Source organism: Nyctereutes procyonoides, unplaced genomic scaffold (genome assembly GCF_905146905.1).
Source record: "Nyctereutes procyonoides isolate TBG_1078 unplaced genomic scaffold, NYPRO_anot_genome, whole genome shotgun sequence".
In the NCBI taxonomy this organism is placed as follows: domain Eukaryota; kingdom Metazoa; phylum Chordata; class Mammalia; order Carnivora; family Canidae; genus Nyctereutes; species Nyctereutes procyonoides.
In genome coordinates, this window is record NW_026575140.1 from 6,909,431 (window position 1) to 6,932,671 (window position 23,241).

A 23,241-nucleotide genomic window follows, 5' to 3' on the forward strand; every position below is an offset into this window, starting at 1 on the left:
GGCGTTTGGAATTTATTTAGGCCAAAAGTAAGAGAAGTCTGGAAAGTCTGGGGTATTGTCACCCTTGCTATCTGGGGCAGTCCTGAAGAGAGTGTGCAAGGTTTGGGGTGGAGTAAGGGCAATGACTTTGGGTCTCATTATGAGGCCCACAGCCCCCATCTTATTTTTGATTGGTTCATGTTGGCAAGGAATGGGAGGCTGAAGGAAGGCTGGGGAAGGGGCAGGGGAGGGAGGCTCAACCCCATTTTATGATCTCAGAGGAAAAGGCTGCTGTGAGTGGATTTTGCTGCCAGCAGAGCCACAGAGATGGGCCCCATGAGTCACTGCTCAGTCCTGCAAGCTCAGCCCGCAGAGCCTGCTGTGGTCAGCAGCCTGGGCTGGTTCCAGGCCCAGCCCCCAGTGTTCCCCGCTAGGCCTCTGTGTGTCCCCATTTCAATCTGCATCTTTGCCATCCCAGGGCTGTTCATCCTGCAGCTCTGCCTTTTCTGTTTTCCTTCAGACTGAGCCTCTGAATCTCTATTTGTGACTTGAGTTTACATCTGGCTCAAGGATGGGTAGCCTCAGGAGGGCAGGGGGAATGTGACCACTTTCAGGGACCCCTAGGTATTTATTCTATGCTAGGCCCTACGTTAAGTGCTGGAAGTACAGAAGCGGACAATACACTCTGTTTTCATGAAGCTACAATACACGTTCTATGTGGAGTGAATAAACCAAGGCCTGACCGTGACCCCAATCTGTCTGTCTGCCTGTGCCCGGTAGTGCTGGGCTCAGCTATGGCCTGTGGCTTGAGGCCTGTTACTTACCTCTCATATTGGGGGGGGGGGGGATGTGTGCCTGCCAGCAGGTCCCCCCAGATGTTAGGGCTCCTAGGAGGCCTGGCTAGTGGCTAGGCGTGGGCAGCTGGAGAGGGAGGGAGCAGGAGGCAATGACTCAATGGGGCGGCCCTGGGACAGCTGGGGAGGGATCCAAGGTTGGTCCTGATGCTTACTAAAGCTAGAGGAGGGTGGGACAGAGGTCCTGGCTGGGGGCTGGAGATGGAGCAGACGATTCCAAGGCTCCTCTAGCAGCCATATCAGCTCAAGAAGAAGGCTCCTAGGTAGCTGGTCTGATGGTCTGGACTTTGGGTGCTGATGTGGCAGCTGGGATGGGAGGGGGGTGGGTTGCTGTTGCTCCCGCTGTGCCTGCTTCTGATGCCCAGGTCTGCTCCTCTGGCAAGCCTCCAGGCTTGAGGAGGCCTCTGTCTTAGAGCCAAGGAAGCCATTAGACCGACTGCCCCCTCCTCTTCCAGGAACCGAGGGCCAGAGCATGTTATGAGGCATAGTGCCTTCTGGCTACACAGTCTACCTTCTTACAATCTTGCCACAAATTCTGGGGAGTGTCAGGCAAGAAACACATGCCCCAAAGGCACCTCAGCCTTAGAGCTGGGATGGATCTCACAGGTCAACTCTCCAGGTAACTTTTACCAGTTCAGGATCCCCTGACTGAGGGTGAAATGATGAGGAGGGCATGTACACAGCCTAAGTGCTGCCAGCGACTAGACATCTGACACATGTGGTCCTCCCTAGTCTTTATGGCAACCCCACAAAAAAAAAAAAAAAAAAAAAGAATGACTTTTTTATTATTTTTTTTAATTTGTTTTTATTTTTTGTTTTTACAGGTGAGTAAGGTGAGGCTTAAAGAGCCCTGAGTTGCTGGAGCTCACCAAGCAGGTAAGTGGAGGAGCAGGCCTGGGTTGGTGTCTGGCTCCAGGACCCTGACCTCAGTCCCAGCCTCCTTGGCTGGACTTTGTAGGGAGGGGTATAGGTGAAAGTGGCCAGGAATGCACCGGAGTGGAGGGTCTGGGCCTGGTGGATTCTGGCCGGCCTGAGTCAGCTCCTACCCCAGAGGCTCCCTTCCTCCCTCCAGCCCAGACAGCAGCCCCCCATCTGGTCATTGGTGCCTGGCCCTGGAAGGAAGATTGAGGGCTGCAAGAGAGGGGCCCTTTCCCCCTACCCTCCATGAAGATACCCCTCGTGGTTCCTAGCAGCCCCAAGCAGCTGGTTTGGGCTTAGGGTTGCTCTTTCTCGGGGCCTCCTGGGACCCTGCGCCCACACTTTTCTTCTTCAAGGAGTGCTGGCAGTGCAGCCCCCACCCCCATACTGCCTGCGTTCCACGTGTCCCCCCACCCCATCCCCACCCCGCCCCCAGGCCGACCCACCTGATCACTCACCCTCCCGCGCGTAACAGCCCTAGCCTGCCGTGGACGCTTCCGCCGCTCTCAGGCAGGCGCGGGAAATGGGCACAGTGGAACCTCTGGTAGTCGCTGCCCCCTCCCCGCCGACAGAGAAGCCAAGTCAAAGTAAGGGGACCCGAGGGTGGGAGGGGGCGGCGGCGGGCAGGGGGCGCTGCGAGGGCTGGCTCGGGCGCGCTTTCCCCGGGGTCCCGGCGGCTGCCGTCGGGCCTGGGGGCGGGACGCAGCTCCGGCCTCCGGCCTCCAGGGGGCGGCGCGGCGCCGCGTCCTCCGCCTCCCTGCATTCCCTCCGCCCGGCCAGGAGGCGGCGCCCGTGGACGCCGGGCGGCGCGCTGTACCCGCCGTCGACGGCTGTGCGGTAGGTTCGAGGCCTCGGCTTCGTGGCTCCGCGTCCCGGGGACACGAGTGGGGCTGGCGGGCGGGGTCTGGGGGCGCGAGTCTGGGGGCGAGACAGGGCCCGGTGGGCGGGTGTCAGCACAAGCCAGCGCCGCGTCCACGCCATTAGCGTCCCTTCCGCATAGGCCAGCAAAGCGCGGCGGTGAGTGCGCGTGCAAGCGTGCAGCCCTCCTGGCTGAGGCCCACGTAAGTGCGGTCGGGCGGGGACCAACCTCTACTCCTTCCCCGCTCTCTTCAGGTCTGAACTGCGGCAGCGTCTGTGCCCCCTCTGCCTGGGCACCAAGGCCGCCCCCTCCTATGGCCTAGGGCCCCTGGGTCACCCACCGAGCTGTACTCCGACTGTCATCAACCCATTTCCTGGATGAGCAGAAGCCACCCGCTGAGGGCCCAGCCTCTCTCCCCTTTGCCCTGAGCAGGCCCGCCCTTAAGGAGGGGGTGATGGAAGGGCCACTGGAGGTTGGGGATGAGTCCCCAGACTCCCAGGGACACGCCACTGACTGGAGGTTTGCTGTGTGCAGCTTCAGGGATGCCTGGGATGACGAGGAATCTGTTGCTCTCAAGCAGATTAAGGACTCCAATCCTCCGGGTCCACCAGCAGGGACAGCCCAGGGTAGCCCCCTGCCTGAGGAACTTCAGTCACCCCCAGGACAGTTGGCTGTAGATGAGTCGGGAGATGGCCAGGGTTGCACGTTAGAAGGTTCCTCACTCCAGTTAGACGAACCAATCCCCTCTGGAGTGGAGAGCCTCCTGTGCCCAATGTCCTCCTGCCTCAGTCTTGAGCAGGGCGAGAGTGATAGTCAAGGGGGAGGCTTGGCAGGGGACCAAGTTTCAAGCAGATTAATGCCAGTCCACCTGGGTCCTGGGGGTTTGACCAGTGATCCGGTGGACCTTGGAGGCCCATCATCTGAGGTATCATCAGAGCTACTGGAGGCAGGTAAGGGAGGCTGGGCATAGGAAGTCTTGGAAGGGAGTGGGAGTTCCTGAATGTGGGAAGTGCTCTGACCCTACTCCAGCTGGAGCCCAGGTCTGAGGAGGGGTTCCTGGGTGGGTGGCCCAATACAGACCCAAACCATTTTCCTTCCAAAGACCACAGTGGCTCTAGCCTCCCTAAGCCTGCTGATTACCTCCAGGCCCAAGAACTTGCCTGGGATCTGCTGGCCAGTGGCATGGCTACCTTGCCAGGTAGCTGGGAAGAACTTGAGGTGGGAAGAACTTGAGGTGGGGTGACTCAGTTGGGTAGGTATTCACTGCCTTCTGTCCACAGGGACTCGCGATGTAGAAGGCCGGGCAGTGCTGCTTCTGTGTGCCCATAGCCCGGCCTGGCTTCATCTCAAGTGCACTAGCCATGAACTCCTCTGCCTCCTGCTCTACCTACGAGGCATCCCCAGGTTATGGGGAGGAAGTTGGGGGTGGATGGAACCTGAGCTAGGAGATGGCAAGATTGGGGAATTACATACTGAACTGAAGCCTACCCTTTAGGCCAGAAGTACAGGCCCTGGGACTGACTGTACTGGTGGATGCCCGACTTTGTTCCCCAAGCTCTTCCCTCCTCTGGGCGCTCAGCCAACTGCAAGTGAGTAAAGGAGTGGAGCATACCCTGCCTTCAGTCATTCCTTTTGTGTAAGGTTGGGGACATGATTGAACTCAAATTCCTTACAGGAAGCAGCCCCAGGGTCAGTGTACCAGGTGCTGCTACTGGGAAAGATGCCGGAGGAAGTGCCTTCTAGGCTGCAGGTACTGAGCCATTTTGGCCAGGGGAGTGGAGGTGGGGTGCATCCCACTAGGCCTAGGTCACCACCTTCTTTTCCGGCAGCTGCAGCAGCTGCCTTCTCATCAGAGCCTGCTGAACCACATCTCCACCTCCGGGTTGCCGGCTTCAATGGGAGGAGGCCTGCCTTATTCCCACCAGGCCTGGCTGGACTTCCGGATGGCAAGTACAGTGGGTGGGGCATTGGGAGGGTGGCAGGCAACCTGGCTGGCAGAGGAGCCTCTTCTGGGTTGGCTTGAGCAAAACAGTTGCAAAACTGGCCTGGGATCTGGGATGCCTGGGACCAGACTGTACTATACTCTGGTCACGCCTGCTCCTGTGTATAGCGTCTAGAAGCCCTACTGCAAAGCTGCCAGGTGGCTTGTGCCCTGCTCCAGGGGGCCATCGAGAGCATGAAGGCTGTGCCCCAGCCTGTAGAGTCTGGGGTGAGTGTTCCCTCAATACCTCTCCAAATGCTCCCCGTCTCTCCCCTTTTGACCCATGCTCATCTCCATTACCCGATGCCCTTAATCACAGGAAGTTGGTCAGCTGCTACAGCAGGCACAGGTCCTGATGGAGCACGTGCTAGACTCACCACGGCTAGCATGGCTACAATGCCAAGGGGGTTTGGAGCTGGCATGGCTGAAGCAGGAAGTCCCAGAGGTGACCCTGAGCCCAGACTACAGGTAGATGTGAACTCAGATCCCAGATCTTGCCCCAATCCATCATATCTTATCCCAAGGACTCAGCTGTCTGGCTCAGAACTAGCCAGGATTGTGGTCCCAGGGCAGGGTGGAGTGGAACGAGGCAGCTAAAAGCCCTAAGACCACGTACCCTGTACCAGGTCAGCAGTGGATGAGGTTGATGAACTCTATGGCCGTGTAGATGGACTGCTGCACCAGTTGACCCTCCAGAGTAACCGGCGAGTACAGGCACTAGAGTTGGTCCAGACTCTGGAGGCCCAGGAGGGTGGACTACACCAGGTGGGAGCTATCTGCCCAGTTGGGCCCTCCCTCGGATCTCAAGCATGACCTCCGCACCACAGCTGCATTCCTTTTCCCTGCTTGTGCCTCTCTAGATTGAAGTGTGGCTGCAGCAGGTGGGCTGGCCAGCCCTCGAGGAGCTAAAGGAGCCCTCACTGGACATGCTGCTCCAGGCGCAAGGCCCTTTTCAGGAGCTGGACCAGGTTGCCCAGGTGAGTTTGGTCACTTGTTTATTCCATTGGGCCACTTTGCTAGGGACTAGAGATGCAGGATGGGTGAAAGCAAATCAATCCTTTTCTCTCTTGGAATGTACAGTTCTCAGCAGAAAACATCAGTTGTAATCAAAGGTTCAAAGTCATGTATGTGTTTGCAAATTGAGGCAGAAGCTCTGGAGAAAAGTAACACAGGTGGTTCTACCTGAGTTTATTAATAAAGACCTTACCCAGAGGGGGGTGTTGGGATAGCTTTCTTGAGATGGTGACTTTTGAGCTGAAAGCGGAAGAATAGGTCATCATGAACCAGAAGGAAGAGAGGTTGGGGTTAAGATACATTCCGGGCTGAGGGAGCAAACAGCATGTGCAAAGGTTCTGTGGCAGGAGGGAACATGAGTTGCCTAAGGAAACATAAGCAAGACAGGTTGAAATGCAGTGCAAAAGAGGGAGGGAGAGTGGGGTGAGATGAGGTAAAATGAGGCTAGAAAAGTAGAGGCCAAATTGCTGGGCTCTAGCAGTGTAAAATTTAAGTGGGAAGGTCACATTATCAGATCCACATTCTAAGAAAATTATCCTAGTTGCTGGGTAGACAGTGATTTGAAGGATGCGTGTGTAGAGTCCAGAGGCAGTTGCAGTGGCCCAATAGGAATGCTCTCTCTGGCCAGATGGTGGCAGAGGAGATTGATTTTAGAAATTGCTGGGATTTGATGGTGGATACATAGGGTAAGAAGGAAAGGGAGGTTGCAGAGGTGAATGAGTACTGTTTCCTGAGAGAGGGACTGGGAGACAAGGACCTTCTGGGGGACGGGGATTCTACAATCCAGTAATGTGTGTGCTTTGGAGACGACCATGAGAGAATGGGAGCCATGTGGACTGGCCTGGAATTCAGAAGAGAGACCTGGGTGAAGGTCCCTTGGTTGGGTGTTTGGATGACATTTGAAATTGGTCACACAAGTTTGCCTGGGGAGAGAGGGTATGGACTGTGTTCAGGAGCATCAGTGTTGAATGGCCCAGGTGAGGGCTGGAGAGCAGGAGGAGGAACCACCAGAGACGGAACAGGAGAATCAAGTGAGTGGAGAGGGGTTAGGGAGTTGGAAGAGAGAGGATTAGAGGCTGTTGAGCGATGGTCAGATGAGGCCTGAGAAGTGCCAGGGATGGAGCTGGCACTGAGGTTGCAGTAGGCTGATGATGTGAAGAAGCAGTGATAACAACTTCTTTAGGAAGCCTGGCCGTGGAGGAGGGGAGTTGGGGAGTGGGGGTAAGGTCTTCATTCACAGGAGAGACTTGACAATGACCTATAGATGTTTGTGGAAAAGAGCTCTGGGGTTAGACCGCCAGGCCCAAACCTGCTGAGCCCAGTCTCTTATCTCCAGGAGCAGGTCAGGCGAGGGGAGAAGTTTCTACAGCCACTGGCTGGCTGGGAGGCTGCTGAACTGGGGCCCGCTGGGGCCCGCTTTCTGGCCCGGCAAGCGAAGCTGACTGACTTCTCCAGGGCTTTGACCCGGCGGCGGCAGCGGCTGGCAGATGCAGAGAGGCTATTCCATCTTTTCAAGCAGGTAGGTGGGGTGTCCTGTCCCCGGCTCCAGGTGGTCGGGGGGGATGAAAGGGTAGCTGCCTAGCCCTACCACAGCCTGAGCTGTCTCAGGACATTCTGCCTGTTTTCTCTTCTTGTCTTCAGGTTGACCCCAAAATCCAGCCGATGGGGGGGTGGGGGTATGGCCTGAGCCATCATCCTGTGGGGATGGGGACTGGGTAGAAGAGAATGCTTGGTGGTCTGGTGGGCTCCACCTTCACTGCCTTTCTGGCTTTGGTGTTATAGGCCTCGACATGGGCTGAGGAGGGGCAGCGAGTGTTGGCAGAGCTGGAACAGGAGCACCCAGGGGTTGTGCTGCAACGGCTGCAGCTGCATTGGACCAAGCACCCTGATTTGCCTCCTGCCCACTTCCGAAAGATGTGGGCTCTGGCCACAGGGTTGGGTTCTGAGGGCATCCGCCAGGAGTGCCGCTGGGCCTGGGCACAATGCCAGGACACCTGGCTGGCACTGGACCAGAAGCTAGACGCCGTACTGAAGCCACCACTGACGACGACCATGACAGTCAGCACGGCTAGCCTGTGTGTCAGCAGAGTCCCAGCTGCATCTGCCACCCCTCCCCTGAGGAAGGCATACAGCCTGGATCAGAATTTAGGGCAGAGTCTCAGACAGCCTGCCCACCACTGCCACCACGTGGCCACTGCGGCTGCCTGCCACGGACCGGAGACTGGAGGTGGTGCCCAGCCAGGGTCATCCCCTACCATGCCTCTGCCAAGCACCTCCGACCCCAGGAGCCTCAGCAGGTACAGGCAGTGGGCAGAGCAGGGAGGGCAGTGGCAGGAGAGAAGTCCTTAATCCTGATTCCACCTGTTTGGTAGGCTCCAGCTGGTGCTGGCGGAGATGGTGGCTACGGAGCAGGAGTATGTCCGTGCTCTTGACTACACCATAGAGAACTACTTCCCTGAGTTGGATCGTCCTGATGTGCCCCAGGGCCTCCGTGGGCAGCGTGCCCACCTCTTTGGCAACCTGGAGAAGCTGCGGGACTTCCACTGTCATTTCTTCCTGCGTGAACTGGAGTCCTGTACCCAGCATCCATCCCGGGTAGCCTATGCCTTCCTGCGCCATGTAAGCCCATAGGCCACATGAGCCCTAGCTGATTCGGCCACACTCAACAGAGTTAGCTCTTGGGTGCATGCTTGGTGCCAGGCTTCTGTGCTAGGTACAGCAATGAGCAAGACCAGCAAGCTTCCTGCCCCTCTGGGTGCTCATAGAAGAAGAGGCATAGAAATAAAAAAGGGCACTCTAGATTATAGTTGGGGCCAGGAAGAAAATAACCAAGATAGATGATTGTGAATTAGTGGTGGTGCAGGAGTGGGGCAGTTAGAGGCCTCTTTAAGGAGTTGATGTTTAAGCTGGGGCCAGAGGGAGGGACTAGAGTCAGAGTGTTCCATCCAGAGGAAAGATCAGGTTGAAAGGAAGAGGCAGGTCAAAGTGGCTGAGTGTAGTGGGCAAGAGAAGGGGTAGTATGAGGTGAGGGATCCCAGAGTGGCGTTCCCAGAGCAATGGGAGGAGCAGAGGCCCTGTGGGCAAGCCCCGTTCTGCACAGTGCCTATTCTTGCCAGGGTACCCTTCATTCAAAACCAGGCAGATTGGATCAGGGGAGGCTTCCCTTGGAGCTGTGTGTTGGCATTTTGGTCCTCTAAAGCTGAGTGTATCTGACCCATGGGGGTCAGACTTTGGAGGCTGGCCCCCTTGCACCTGGGCTGAGCTGTATGTCCTCACAGAGGGTGCAGTTTGGGATGTATGCACTCTACAGCAAGAATAAACCTCGCTCCGATGCCCTGATGACCAGCTTCGGTCATGCCTTCTTCAAGGTAGATGAGCCTAAGACTGGAGGGGTGGAGGGGGTGGAGGAAGTGCCCTGAAGCCACCTGATGGTCTCCCACACACCTGGCAGGACAAGCAGCAAGCACTGGGGGACCACTTGGACTTGGCCTCCTATCTGCTGAAGCCCATCCAGCGCATGAGCAAGTATGCATTGCTGCTGCAGGAACTGGCACGGGCCTGTGGGAGTGCTGTGCAGGAGCTGAGTGCCCTGCGGGCTGCCCAGAGCCTTGTGCGCTTCCAGCTGCGACATGGCAATGACCTGCTAGCCATGGATGCCATTCAGGGCTGTGATGTGAGTCCTGCTAGGCCGTGGGGGACAGTGCATGTGAAGGGAGGGGGCAGCAGAGGCTGGACACTCACTGGGCCCCAACTTGGCAGGTTAACCTCAAGGAACAGGGGCAGCTGGTGCGACAGGATGAGTTCATGGTACGCACTGGGCGCCGTAAGTCTTTGCGCCGCGTTTTTCTTTTTGAGGAGCTGCTGCTCTTCAGCAAGCCCCGCCGAGGACCCACAGGCACCGACACATTTACCTATAAGCGTTCCTTCAAGGTAGGCCCACCTGACCCTTCCTGTGCTCCCAGCCCCCTTCCCCCACCCAGTGCCTCACCAATCCCCTCTCCTGGCCACACAGATGGCAGACCTGGGCCTCACTGAGTGCTGTGGGGATAGCAACCTGCGGTTTGAGATCTGGTTCCGCCGTCGCAAGGCTAGGGACACCTTTGTGCTGCAGGCTGCCAGCTTGGCCACTAAGCAGACTTGGACGGCTGACATTTCTCGTCTGCTCTGGAGGCAGGCCATCCACAACAAGGGTGTGTCCCTGTCCCCTGCTTCAATGAAAGATCCCCTCTCTCGAGAGCTTACAGTGTCCCACAGGGGCCTAGGCAGGGCCTAGGGACCAGGAAATGCTTGGGAGCATGGAGGTCCAGCAGCAGCAGCCAGTGTAGGGGAAAGAACTGCAAGGTCAGGCAGTCCTAGTATCGCTGTCCCTGACTGTGGGCACAGTATTAAACTCTCTGAGTAGCAGAGACCTTATCTTTAAAAGGGCAATACCTGCCCCCAGGATTGTTGGGAGGAGAGCATGGCACCAGAAGGGCTCAATGCACAGGATGGGCGATCTGTTGGGTATGGATGTTCAGGAAGGACTCACTCGAGGGGGTGGGTGGACAGAGGCCCAAGGACAAGGCTGATGCGCACCTATTCCCACTCTCCACCCAGAGGTGCGCATGGCTGAGATGGTGTCCATGGGTGTGGGGAACAAGGCCTTCCGGGACCTCGCCCCCAGCGAGGAAGCTATCAACGACCGCACTGTCGACTATGTCCTGAAGTGCCGAGGTAGCAGGCAGGCTGCAGGGGGCGTGGGGGAGGAAGGCTGCATGGGAGGCGACGTGAACTTCTGTCATCAGCCCTTGCCTGTGCTCCCTGCAGGACCCTGGCCCAGGTGGGCTCTGGCCTGTCCAAACCTGACCCTCTCTCTTACACAGAAGTTCGCTCTCGGGCCTCTATTGCTGTGGCCCCATTTGACTGTGACAGCCGCTACCTGGGGGCCTGGAGTCCCCTTCCTGGAGACCCCGCCTCTTGCTCCGTACTGGGGTCCCTCAACCTGCACCTGTACAGAGACCCGGCTCTTCTGGGAGTCCGCTGGCCCCTGTATTCTACCAGCGTCCCAGAGGAAGCAGCGCTGGAAGCCGAGGTGGAGCTGGGCAGTCAGCTGTCTTTGAGTAGGTCTCAAAGATACCTGGCAGAGGCAGGCTGGTATCGCTTAAGGTCTGGCCATCCCTTGCTGACAGCTTACCTTCCTCCTCCCTAGCTCCTGAGGACTCAGAGGTCTCATCCCAATGCCCATCAGTCAGTGGATCCAGTGGCTCTGACAGCAGCTGTGTGTCAGGGCAGGCCCTGGGCAGGGGACTTGAGGACTTGTCCTGTGTGAGTACCATTTTGTCCTGTATCTGCCAGCCCCAGCCCAGGCCGATGGCTGCCTTTCCTTTAGGTGGAAATGGGGGTGGGTGGGCCAGGGCCATAAACTAGAGATCCCCCTTGGACCCTGAGTTGAGGAAACAAGCAGTCATGCCTAGCTTGTCAACCACAGGTCTGAGCCCAGGCTGGAAGACAGACGGTGGATCCAGCAGCTTTTGCTCCAAGAAATGTCACCTCTCAGGATCTGCTGTGACCAGAGTGTGGCTGCCAGCTGGGCCACCTCCAGCCCATGTGCACTACCCTATTGACTACTCTTTATGATATCTGTGCCCAGTGGCAGACTGGCATGGACTTCTCCTAAGGAGCCTGGCTGCAAAGCCTGAATGACTACCCTGATTCTTAGCTTCTGGCCCCATGTCCCCTTCTCTTCCCTCTCCAATTCCCACCCCAGTTACGGGTTAGAATTAGGCTAGAGCTGAGTGTGGGTATTTCCATGCTCTTGGCTGGTGGTACCCTACCAGCCCTGTGGCTTTGGGCAGCAACTGGGCTGCCCCTACCCTCAGGAGGAACATAGGTGGGTTCCCAGCTGTTGTTTCCCAACCGCTGGTCTTAAGGCCAGCTTCTCAAATGTAGGGCAACCCCACCCCTATTGTACCCTTAACTGTTGACTGCCCTGGCTGCCCAAGTCCAGCTCTTCTTTTCCTGGGTTAGTTTGGTTATATTGACTCAACATCTTTTGAATAGCTTTCAGTTAGAGTTGTTAACTAAAATTATTTCAGTGGTTGTTAGGTCTTTGGTGTCTCAGAGAGAGTCCAGGCCCTTGACTCGTAAATTACTCTTTATTTATAATAAAAATAGACTGACACACCTTCAGATGGGCACACACATTCTTAAAATGAGCCTTGGCAGGTGGGGGTTATGTGAGGGCGCATTTCTGGTCACCCTAGCCCTCTTGTAAGTACTTGCCCAGGATAGAGTAAGAGATGGACCTTGACAGGCCCCTCTGGATGAGCAGGTCCATGCAGCAACCATATTTCCTGGCGAAAGGCAGTGTGAGCTAGAAGGAAAGGCCCGTCTTATCCCTGGCTGGTTCCCTACTCTAGCACTGTGTGGGCGGGGTCCTCCCATCTGGGGGCAGGGGTAGGGCAAGGTCTGTGGCCTCTGATGCTCTCAGGCTCAGTTTTGCCCAAACACTTCTCACAAGGCTGTGGCTAGGAGTGGCTACCAGAATGACCAGAGGGTCAAAAATGTATGTTTTGGGCCACTGGTTTTCCATTTTCTAGCTGGAGATGCTGACATTACCTTTCCAATCAATAGACCAACCAGAGGCCTAATAGTATAGGCAACTGGTGTGTTTAGGATAAAGTGTCATAATAAGGTACTTGATTATAGAAATACCAGATTAATGAGAAATTAGCTAAATCTTTTTCACCTACAATGTTAAAATAAAAACTTACAACTCTAAAATTATTTTAAGGAATCAAAAAACCAAAAGGATCAATCCTTTGGTTTTACGGAACATTTTTTTGGTAAAGAACGCTTTAAAGCAGCTCATACATGAAAGGAACGTACAAAAGTGGTGATATAGCTAAGTAGGTAAAGTCAGTATCACCCATTAATAAGGTCTGACTCCTAATAGTTTCTCTGATTTCAGCACCCCAAAAGCTTGGGCTCACATGATGTGCTTCCCAGCATGGTCAGGGGTGTTAGTGATGAAGGCAAAATTGGTACCATTGGAGGAAAATCAACAAAACCAGTGGCCCTAATACTGCTTTTTGATCACTCTGGACTGGGTAATTTCAGCTCTTGTTTCTCCCTCCTTGGGACCAGGGACTGGAGGTCTAGCTGCCTGCCTTGCCTTTTGGGCAGTACTGGCCTGGCCTTCATGCAGCAGGACAGTATCCATTTGAGGTATAATGGAGTCAACATTCCCAGTGGGGTACTGGCCCTCACCTCCACCCAGCTGTACAGGCGTTCCTGGGTGTGCCGGTCATCCTTGAAGCCGGTGATGGCCAGCAAATCCACCACAAACTGCTTGGGGCTGATGTTCAGGGTCTGCCAGGAGAGCCCCTGGTCAGACAGGGCTGGAAGCAGCTGCCCGACACACATTTGCTCCCTGTCTTTCAGAGTGGGATGCAGAGCAGGGGCTTCCCTTGGTCTTCAGGAGTTACAGGGATCAGGGGCTGTCATTCCAAACTACCTCTTGGTCAAGGCTTGGTTCAGATGACACTGCCCTGTCTTCCTATCCGTGCTCTTCTTGCCACCCTTGTGCCCCTGACCTATTACCCTTGACTTGCTTCCCCTTGCCTGGTACCACTTATTGTGGGGACAGGGGGACAGACAGGTAGAGAAACAAGGTCTGAGGCTTGTCAAACATACCCACAGCCGGTTGGTCAGGGAGACCACCTTGGCTGTCATGGCTTTGGGGTCCTTTTGCCTGATGGAATCCAGGATGATGTCAGTCAGGAAGCGGTGACATTTTTGTGCATAAAACATCTCTTCCCAGGATAGAGAGAAGCTCAGGAAAGTCACCTCTGTGGAGAAGAGAGTAGACTGGCCACAGTTGCCTGTGGCTAAGGCCTTAGAGCCAGCCTGGAATAAGGGGAGAAGTGTAGGGTACCTGAGGGAGACTTTCTTCCTGAAGGACCCTGGGTAGGGGTTCAGGCATCTCCACAAGGAAGTACAGGGCCAGGTATGGCTTCAGAGTGAGTCTCACCTTTGGGCTGGGGGCTGGCCGTAGGTGGTGTATGCTTGAGGTTGTCGATCTGTGTGGTGTAGATGATGCTGTCCTCAAAGAACATGCAGGAGCCATCACTGCCCACTACAGGGGGATGGGTCACTTTGAGGATGACCCCTGCATTATCCATCTCAGCCTCAGGCAGAGGCTGCTCAGGGCCAGGGCTTTCTGTGAAAACAACATGGGGGGGGGGTCCTCCTTGAGCCACTTCAGAGCCCAAGCAGGGAAGGAGCCTCTGGTGACAGATCAGCACAGACAGTTACCCTAACTTTCCGCCTCCAGCTTTTCAGAAGTGGCACCCTCTGCTGATAGGGGCCTGTCCTGGCTCTTGTCTCTCCATTGTCTTTGAAGCATCACAAGCCCAATCCTACATTTCAGAACAACAAGGAACTCTCCAAATCCCTCTTGAACTAAGGCTGGTATTAACTAGAGCTGATAATACTCTAGGTGGGGGACTGGAAATCATTGGAAAACTGTAAAATGGGAGGACCTTTTTGGGTGAGCTTTCTGACATGTCTACTCTGAAGAGTACATTAGACTGACCAACTCAGGGCTCACAGGCAGGGCACAAGAAGGCCCCTCCAAGGAGGGCCTAAGACTTTAAAAGGAAAAGCAAAAGAATACTGTAGAAAGATGAGGGAACAGAGGAAATAGCCCAACATGGCAATTCTCAGCATACTCCCCTGGGTCATCTCCACAGTGCCCCACCACACACAACATGCCTCTCTCTTCAGCTCTTTCTCCTGTCTGTCCCACCTCAGCAATCACCCACCTCCTGCAGTCACACAGGGCAGAAACCTGGCCCCTCTCTGTGTGGATCCTTTCCTACATCCTTCCCCCCGCAACAGCCTAGCTTGTTTGACCTAGGATGACCTTCTGCTTCTAATACTTCTGCTTCTGTTGTTGCATTTCCTCTACTGGTGGAGCAAGCTCTCAATGCACACCTGACTGCTTGCTCCCTTGTTTAAAATTCTTCAGTGGCTGCCCATACCCTGTAGGATCAGAATAAAGTACCAAGTCCTGAACTTGGCCCACAAGACCTGTCCTGATAAATTATGTCCTCAGCCCTATTTCCTATGACTTCCCTATGTGAAGCCTGGCCTCCAGAGCTAGACCAAAGACCTGTGTTTCCACAAGCAACCGAGACTTCTACTTCCTTCCCCTTATTACTCCCTAACCTCCAGCTTCCTTTGTGCTCCTATTATTTCATAGACACCCTCTTCCCATATGCTTCGTGCAGACTCTTGGCCCCACAAGCCATGCCAGTGTGTTGGTCATCTCTGTCTGCTGCTTTGCAGATCTGATGTCAGCGAATAGAGAGTTCTAGTCCCCTTTTGTCACTAATTCACTCCATGGTCTTGGCCAGGGTTTGTCCTCTCTGTTGTTAAATGACACTCAGGTTAAGGATGGGGCAGGACTCACCTTTCTCCCTTGGCTTCTGCTTGCCCCAATCCTTCAGGGTAACAGCTCTTTTCACAGGGAAGTATGGCTTAAAGGTTGGCTCCAGCCCCTTGTCTTTGGCTCCAGCTCCAGCCCCTGCCTGTTGACCCAGGTCCTTCTCTGAGCCTGTGGAATGTCCTTTCCAGGAAGCTGAGGTGACAGGCTGGGAAGCAGCCTCACTTCCCGAAGGGGGCTGCAGGGTAGCTTCCTCCATGGAGCTGCTCTGGGGAACTGGCACTGGCTGGAATTCCCACTGTTTACAATTGACCATGTCCCATTCCCTTACCAGGGAGATGAGTTTTTGCATAGGGGTGACAGGAGGGTCTTTGGTTTCAGGTTTCTGTGTGAGGTTGACTGTGGTGCATTTCTTCTTGGGAGGACTCTCAGGGTGGCCCCCCCAGTATCTGGGGTTGGCACATAGGCCAGGACAGTGGGAGTATGTACTGGGATTGCCCGCCCTCTTGGCACCTTGGCACAGGGACACCTGGATGGCCTGGGAGTACTGCTCAGCCTCCTCCATCTGACTGGATCTGGCCAGGGTTCCCTTGGCCTTGTTCCATGGAGTCCTGTCATTGCAGTCTTGGAAGTCCACAGGCATGCAGGCTGTGGTCTAGGGAAGGAGGACACAGCAGCTGTGGGAATTTTGTGTTTCCACATTGAAGCTTCACCTGAGACCTAACAATCTGGGCCTTCAAGACCTCACTTGCTCACACAGATCAATCCCATCCTCCACAGAGGTCAGCCACTTGAGCTTTGCTCAGCCTGAATGGGGGTGATGCCATCCCAGGGGCCTCTCATATTCCAAAGGAACATACTATCAGCATTCTAGGCCACAAGTGGCCAACACCTCCCTGTACCTCCTTCAATTTTCAGACATAGTTACCACACTAGGAATCCATGTAGGCCCTGCTCCTTAATTCAGCTATGCCCCTCAGTAGCAGAGCCCACCCCTGAACCTGTGGCAGCACTCTCACTCAGGACAACACCAAGCCAAAGAAGGCTGGGGCTTACTTCTTTGGCGTCTCTACTGAACTCCACCAGAGACCCTGGCCCTTCCGTCACCACATGCAGCCTCCTGATGGAGGCTTCTTCATTTTCAGATTCTTTCTCCTGGGTCCATGACCTGCAGACTCCAAGAGGGAGTCAGTAAGCAGAGGCTTCTACTAGCCATCGACCAGTTGGTCAGGTCTGCCCTTTGGCTAGTTAACTTTAGACAGTGGAGGAGAAGGGCTCTTAAAAGGTTTCACTTAGGTCATTGGCCAATCTTGGGCCTGTTCCACCCCCTGAGCCCCAAGGAGAATGGAGAGGTGGGACTTAAGACAGGATTCTCAAGAGGACTATAAAGGTCCAAACTCCAGCATGTGGTGTCCAGAGCAAAGTTTCCTTACTTGTATGCCTGACATTGGGCAAGGGCCTCTGAGAGGGATGGGATGTGGTATTCCTCTACCTCCTGGCAGAACAGGGGCCATTCCCTGCAAATGACAAGATGTCATCAGGCTGGGCAGCTGGGGCGGGAGTGTGGGTGGAGGCACAGCCTTCAGAGCTGCTGCCTTGACCAGCAGTTGACATACTGGAAATAATAAAACCTCCTTCCTGAAGGCTACAAACTCAAGGTTTTTTTTGTTGCAGAAGGGGTTTTATCACATAATTTATTTCCATTTGTCACTTACTTAAATTCAGATGGTAAAAACAGTTTTCCAAGTCTCAGGAAGTTGAGAATATGTCGGAACATTTGGCCATCCCCGTGGATCAGCAGGGTCTGCCCATAAGTGATCCAGTACACTCTTTGAGGGTTGGACAGAAGTTCTGGATACTGCAAGGGGTTGTACACCAGACTCTGTTAGTCTTTTAGTTAAAGGGCAGGTCAGTCTTCTCTTCATTTTCTCATCCGTTCTAGAACAGGCTTTGGGACTTCCATCTCCTTGTCTTATTAGCCACAGGGAGCCATCATGGGGAGCCAAGCATCCAGGGACAAGAACATCCCTGCTTCAAGTTTTGCTGGATTCTAGACCAGATAACCCTCTCAAGGCATTTGTAACCCTACTCTGCATCTTGCTTGATCCAGACCCCTCAGATTGGTCTCCTCCCTACCCAAACTCTTGAGGACCTTCCTAGCATGCGGCTCATATACTAAGAGCATTTTCAGCCATGGAGCCCAAATGTCTTATTCTAAGCAAGTGCTAGGGGCTCTGTGAGGCTCAGGTGACAAGATTCTAAAACAGCTCAGCCACAGAAGCCACAAAAGAAAGGAGGGTAGCCTGGGGCCAGCATACCTTCAGTAAGGTCTGCAGGGTGGTTGCATACCAGTGGCTTCCAACATAAACTTTGATGATCTGTTGCGGGGAATACACAGTGATTTCTGCCATCCATTCCTCATCTAAGGAAACCAGTGAGAAGGAACATACCGCATGACCAGAAGGGAAATTAGGTAGGGCATTTTGGTTAATATCATATGCTAAGACTCAGTATTTTCATTAGGTTGTGTTGCCTTCTCTGAGGAGCAGCAGAAATCCTAGACACCACTCCTCTCAGGCCTTCCCTGCAGCTCACCATACAATTTCCTGGGTGGTGAGGTAGGTTTGTAATGGCAGCTTGCAAGGTCAGCTGGTGACTCTGGGGGTGGGAATGGTGAGACCTCTAAAATCTCATCCCCAAGGGTACTGATGCTCTTCCCCTCACCCACCTCTCTCAAGAAAGCTGGACTAATGTTCCTGTCTACCTGCATTGCCAACTGCCTCTGGTTTCTGGCTGGGTGTATAACTTCATGTGGAAAGGAGTCCCTCTGTATATTTGTGTGTATAGTTTGGTAAATGTCACATTGCCATCTCATCAAATCATCGTCACTGCTATAGAGACCAAGCTTCTAGCCATGTCTGGAGAATGGGGCTTTATTTTGAGAAGATGAATCCAAGACCGTTTTTCTGGGGGACTAGACTTAGGCTTTGTCTGATGTTTGGGAACCAGTTTCTAATGAGCTTTGTAATGAGTAAAGGGTAAATAACCAGGTTATTTAGTTAAGTAAGAGGAATATCATTAGATTGTGAACTCCATGAAGATGAGGACTGGGTCCATTTTGCTCACTTCTATACTCCTAATTAGGTCTACTTCTTTCCTGGTATATGGTGGGTGCTCAATAAATGTTGACTATTGCTGAATGACAATACAGTGGAAACCTGATCTAAAACTTTTTGTTAAGAGGTTATAAGACAGCTGCTGAAAATTAGTTTTGGACTCAGACTCAAACTCTAGCTTGATCATGATGTCACTGTGTACTTTGAGCAAGTTACTTCCCCGAGTCTCTACTTCGTCTGTTAAACGGACCCAGAGATTGTTCCTCCCTGGATGGCTGTGAGGATCAAATGAACACAGCACGTCAGCTCTCAGAGCCAGAGCAGTCCTACCCTTGAGGACCCAGTGGCCCCATAGTGAGGTCAGTCTGTACTGCCCAGTCTATACTACTAGAGGCTACTCATGGCTTTGAGGTGAGGAAGGGTACCTTAACATGAAAGTTTCCCTCTAGGAAAACCTATAAATGTTGACTTTCCTCTCTTCTTCCATCTAGTTCCTGGCCCTGGCCAGTCTTGACTTTCCTTTATGATACCCAAGCTCTCCTCTGATGCTAAATTCAAATAAAGAAGCTTCCTCATTTACTGAGCACATCCATGGGTGCCAGAGTCCTCGGCTCCAGATGAGTCTTCAGGGCCACTTTCATTGGCTCATAGGTGATATCCCTCTTGTCCAGGAAGGCACAGAGCTCATACACCTCGGAAATAGTCTCAGTCAGGGGCAGCCGACAAGTTCCCAGCCAGTTTCTGCCCAGAGGAAAGGCCTGTTAGAGAGAATCTCAGCACTGCACCCCAAGGGAGTCCAGCCTGCCAACTTTTCATATCTAGAATGCCTTGCTCCTCACCCTGGCTCAAACCTTTGGTCACTAATATTTCCTGCTTTAACCAGAAATCTGGTGATGTCTTGTAGGAGACTGAACCTGGACACACAGGCTCACCATCTAGTTTGATCTATTTTCTAGACTCTGCCTAAGGTTCCACAAGCCAGGCCAGGGCCCAGCTACTCTGATTCTGCCTCCATAAGTATCTGCCCATGACATCTCAATTACTGTTTAGCAGCCTGCCATGGTCTTGGGAGATTACAAATACCATGTGTGCCTAGTAAAGAGGCTGGGGGTCTGAACATCAACCCTTTGCCTCCAAAGGCACTAGTCTTTGCCCTCTATGATATCAGGGATGGGACATCTCTGAGAGAGATGGGTGGTATGGGCCACAAAAGCCTGAAATGCCCAGGGTTGGCTGACCTTCTTCCCAGGGGCTCAGGAAAACCCACTTCTATGTTTAGTTTTGGTACCAATATATTTTGTGACCCTAAGAGAGTTGCCCCACTCTGAACATCAGTTTACCTTTCTATAAAACAGGATTAGAGTCCATGCTCCTGCACTAATGGAGGCACTCTGAGCTCATGCCTTGAGCCAAAGGCCAGGTATCACCTCCTTCAGGAAGCCTTCCTTGCTTTGCTTCTGGAGGTCACCCCCAGCTCTGGCCCTTCTGTGTATCTAGCAAGCCTCCCAAGGGTTGGGGTTGGGGAGGACCTTTGTAGAAAGATCTGCATGGCAGAGGAAGTATCTAGCACTCTGAGGGTTGTGACTGTGGCCTGGTCATCTTAGACCTAGAAGAGGGCTAAAAACAGCAATGGATTGCAAAAAACAGAAATATGAACCCAACTGAAGCCTTTGAACCTTGGGAACCCTTGTACTTGGCACTTGTACTCTCCTCTAAGACCTGAGTTTAGTGTTGGTGGTGGGTGTAGCTAAAAATTATGAGTTTGCCCCCAAGGACACTACTTCCCTCTGGCTCATGGGCAGGGCCCCAGGTTGGTTCCCGAGGAAAGGCAAAGACCAGCCTGAGTGGGACCAAGCTGCTCTCTGAAGAGGGCCTTACTTGACATGCTGAAAGAGGACCCCATTCCCTGTGATGTACAGTCTACTGCCGTCCAGCGTGCTCTCGATGCGGAGCTGTCCCAGTGCGGAGTCTGGGTACTTGACAAGCAGACCCAGGGCCATCATGTACAACGGCTTCACAGACTCCAGGCCTGCTGCATGGTTCCCCTTCCCAGGGCTCGGGGGAGCACAAGAGGTCCGGGAACAGCCACCTGTGCCGGTGAGAATGGGGTGACTCCTAGACCCCTCATGGTCATAACTATTGGAAGCTTTGGGTTTTGCTTCCTACTGCTGCCTTGAATTAGTACTAAAGAAGCTTAGAGGGAGCTAATTTCCTTGCACAGCCAAATCTGGATCTTCTCAAAATCACTATAATTTTTCAAATACTTAGATTGAAAGGTCAAGTTATTTATTGGGAGGTAGGGTTGGGGTGCTAATTTGCTCTATCATTAACATTTGAATTTCAGAAATTTCAGGAGAGCAGCCAATTGGCTCTAGCCTCTGCAGGAATCTCCCTTAGTTCCAAGCTCTGCTCTAATCATCCATGGGGGATTGGCAACCATCGCACAGAACCTGATCTGCATCACAAGCTTCTCAGATTCACAGCTCCTATCACTCCTGGGCAGAATTTTCCCCAGAGACAAACTATGTAGTGTTACTTTCAGATTGGGTACTTGGGTTGCTGGTTCATGGGCAGGACCTTGTTCTGCAGTGGGCACATGCACAATCTATAGGATCCTATCCCAGTGGCCACAATGGCCCAGTAGGCAAGCTGCTGGGTGATTTTCATGGATCATCTGCAGTCCTCTGAGTGACCCTACAGGAGGGGTCATGCCATCCTTGTATCACAGATGAGGAAACTATCCTGAGAGGCTGATTAAGTACTTGCCCCACACCACAAAACTAGGTGGGGCAGAGCTAGGATGTGAGGGCAGCTTTGCCCATCTCCAAGGCTACCAGAGCTGTTTTCCCTTTGTCATGTGTTTTATAAAAGGCAAAAACCATGCTTTGTATTTGAGGGCTGCTGCATTGTTTGCAGAGCCTGGCTGCAAATATGCTTTCCCTCCATCTTCACATAGCTCTTGTGGAACAGGCACTGCTCTACTCATCTCTCAATGACCATGTTCTCTGACAAAGAGAAGCTCTTGAAGGAGGGATTTGAACCCCCCCCCCACCTTAAGTGGATTGGAAGACCCTGGAACAGGCTTCTGAAACCTGCTGCAGGCTGCCACTACTTCCAGATAGGATAGCACTCCCATTTTGCCTGATGAGGAGACTGGGAGAGCTGGGCCTAAGCAAAGGGAAAGACCTTATTCCCATGGGTAAATGTCTGGTGATGCACAGGCCAAATTTCACATGTGTAAGTTCTATACGTTCTCAGCATGTCACACTGGGGTAGTTAGCTCCTTGCAGCATCCACAGTAGCTTCCATAGATGTGCAGGATGGGAAATGGGATGATAAAAGGCAAGTTAAAAAAACATGAGGAGGAAACTGGAATGAGGTAGGGCTGGGAGCATGAAGGCCTGGATTGGACCAGTTAGGAAGTGTCAGAAGACAGCAGAGACAGGCACAGCAGCCAGAGGTTGTGAAGTAGGGAAACAAGGAAATTTGGGAGTGGGTGAGATAACTGAAGCACTAATGGAGAATTTGCCTGAGAGTTTCCCATGCCCTCCAGCTATGCCTGGAAGAGATAGGATGGCAGTGTCAGTCCGGTGCTGCAAGTTCACAGTTGCTCACCACTTCTACAAGCAGGGCAGATCTACACACCCCTGGGAAGCTTGTGCTTGGGCCCAACCTCCCTCCCTAGGATCCTCAAGCCTGGTTTCCCCACCCAGGCTGGGCTGAGCTATCTACAGCTCAGTGGGACGCTGAGCAGACAGGGGGCACACAGGGCTTCAGTCTGAAATAGTTCTTCTAAGTCAGCCAAAACACCCGCCTCTTTCACCACTGCCTAAAGCCCAAAATGGTTGTGGGATGGAGGGGAGACATTTGTTCTTGGCTTTTCCAACTCAAGCCTGGACTGCCCCAGAATGTCAAGGGGAAGGCAAGGCTCCCCTGGTGACATACCCATGTTCATCCGGTACAACCTTATAGCTTCAGTGAGCTCAGGGATTTCCAGAATTTCCACTTCTGCTTCTAACACGTCTATATTGGAGAAATTATCTGGTAGTAAAATCTTCTGTGAGCGTAGAAAATTCACTTGAAAAGCAAAGGGAAACAAAATGATTAAGGAGGTTATTTCTGATTTAATCATAGGTCCAGGTTTTGGCAGGTTTGTGTACTGCAACATATCCTAGGCTTTCCTTGTTCTGAAACAAGTTCTAAACATACCTGGTTAGATTAGCTTTGAGCCTGTGGTTTCAAGGTGAAAGACCCCAAACTACTTTGTTTTCCTGTGTCTGAGTCCATGAGTTTGGCCTCCCTTGGCCTGACCTGGGAATCCCAGGCCAGGCCCTCCTGGTGAACAAACTGTGACTTCGAGACTTACCCTGTGAGTCTTGACCCAAGAGCAGGACATTCCAAAATGTCTGTCTTGCTGCTTACAGAGGAATGGCCCAGCTGAGCTGGGCCGGCAGGTGGCACTTGCAGTTTGTCCCTGCCTGGATTGCAGTGTGGGAGGCAGAGATGGAGCCAATGCTAATGTCCTGTGTGAATCAACTTGGAGATTCAGAAGCACATCAAGACAATTTTCCAGGTGACTGTAAAGTAGGAATGGCTGGGGTTCCAGGCATATGGGCCCCAGTACAACTTGGGTGTTTCCTGCCCTGTTCATCTAGGCAGCAGCAGTATCTTGGAATCAAAGAGCTCATTCAGTTCACATCCTGACCAGAGTGTGGAGGGAAAGAGGTTCTCTCTGTCCAGGGTTGAAGATATCCTCCCTCCCTAGGCCACGAGCTCAAGCAGACAATTTTACAATGATTCTGAGGAACCTTTCACCATACACCCTCCTTCTCTTTTATTCTGGATTTAGTGGATATGAGAGTAAGTAGGGACCATTCTTTAAAACAAAGGAATAGGAATAGGAAACCCTACTTCCTCATTTTATGGTGAGAGGAACTAAGGCCTGGAGCCCACCCAGATGGATACATAAAGGCAACCTACAGAGTAGCTGACTTTGGAGCCCAGCTTAAGGCCTTGCCCTTCACGCCAACTCCTGTGGCTCCTGATCACTGCAGGCAGCTGCCAGTTCCCCTTTATACAGGGAATAAAACAGC

The 23,241-nt window shown here is 53.2% G+C and overlaps 2 protein-coding genes across 2 annotated transcripts in view; one reads left to right on the forward strand and one right to left on the reverse strand.

The window, feature by feature from the left end:
• The first annotated feature begins 1,039 nt into the window (after window positions 1–1,039).
• Window positions 1,040–11,748, forward strand: PLEKHG4 (pleckstrin homology and RhoGEF domain containing G4). The gene is made up of 24 exons (XM_055305372.1): window positions 1,040–1,096; window positions 1,658–1,709; window positions 2,227–2,338; window positions 2,865–3,560; window positions 3,713–3,808; window positions 3,891–4,014; window positions 4,106–4,199; window positions 4,286–4,360; window positions 4,440–4,556; window positions 4,721–4,819; window positions 4,911–5,059; window positions 5,218–5,356; window positions 5,452–5,568; window positions 6,942–7,124; window positions 7,388–7,902; window positions 7,978–8,224; window positions 8,884–8,973; window positions 9,057–9,278; window positions 9,365–9,535; window positions 9,618–9,795; window positions 10,202–10,318; window positions 10,468–10,704; window positions 10,794–10,909; window positions 11,073–11,748. The coding sequence occupies exons 4-24, from the start codon at window positions 3,065–3,067 to the stop codon at window positions 11,076–11,078; spliced, it is 3,588 nt and encodes a 1,195-aa protein (XP_055161347.1). The 5' UTR covers window positions 1,040–1,096; window positions 1,658–1,709; window positions 2,227–2,338; window positions 2,865–3,064; the 3' UTR covers window positions 11,079–11,748.
• A 95-nt stretch (window positions 11,749–11,843) lies between these two features.
• Window positions 11,844–23,241, reverse strand: part of KCTD19 (potassium channel tetramerization domain containing 19) — a 32,216-nt gene continuing 20,818 nt past the window's right edge. The window contains exons 5-16 of the mRNA XM_055304814.1: window positions 22,094–22,225; window positions 20,027–20,237; window positions 18,729–18,889; window positions 17,351–17,454; window positions 16,748–16,890; window positions 16,466–16,549; window positions 16,089–16,200; window positions 15,060–15,687; window positions 13,617–13,805; window positions 13,280–13,434; window positions 12,854–12,955; window positions 11,844–11,957 (exon numbers count right to left, since the gene is read on the reverse strand). Of these exons, the coding sequence (XP_055160789.1) occupies window positions 11,844–11,957; window positions 12,854–12,955; window positions 13,280–13,434; window positions 13,617–13,805; window positions 15,060–15,687; window positions 16,089–16,200; window positions 16,466–16,549; window positions 16,748–16,890; window positions 17,351–17,454; window positions 18,729–18,889; window positions 20,027–20,237; window positions 22,094–22,225 (2,135 nt within the window). The remainder of the gene's footprint in view (window positions 11,958–12,853; window positions 12,956–13,279; window positions 13,435–13,616; window positions 13,806–15,059; window positions 15,688–16,088; window positions 16,201–16,465; window positions 16,550–16,747; window positions 16,891–17,350; window positions 17,455–18,728; window positions 18,890–20,026; window positions 20,238–22,093; window positions 22,226–23,241) is intronic.

Bases quoted from the DNA above. Each gene is read 5' to 3' on its own strand.
- PLEKHG4 (XM_055305372.1), top strand. From the start codon at position 3,065: ATGGAAGGGCCACTGGAGGTTGGGGATGAGTCCCCAGACTCCCAGGGA. The intron at 4,015-4,105 runs GTTATGGGGAGG...CCTACCCTTTAG, and splicing joins TACCTACGAGGCATCCCCAG to GCCAGAAGTACAGGCCCTGG. The intron at 5,357-5,451 runs GTGGGAGCTATC...GTGCCTCTCTAG, and splicing joins AGGAGGGTGGACTACACCAG to ATTGAAGTGTGGCTGCAGCA.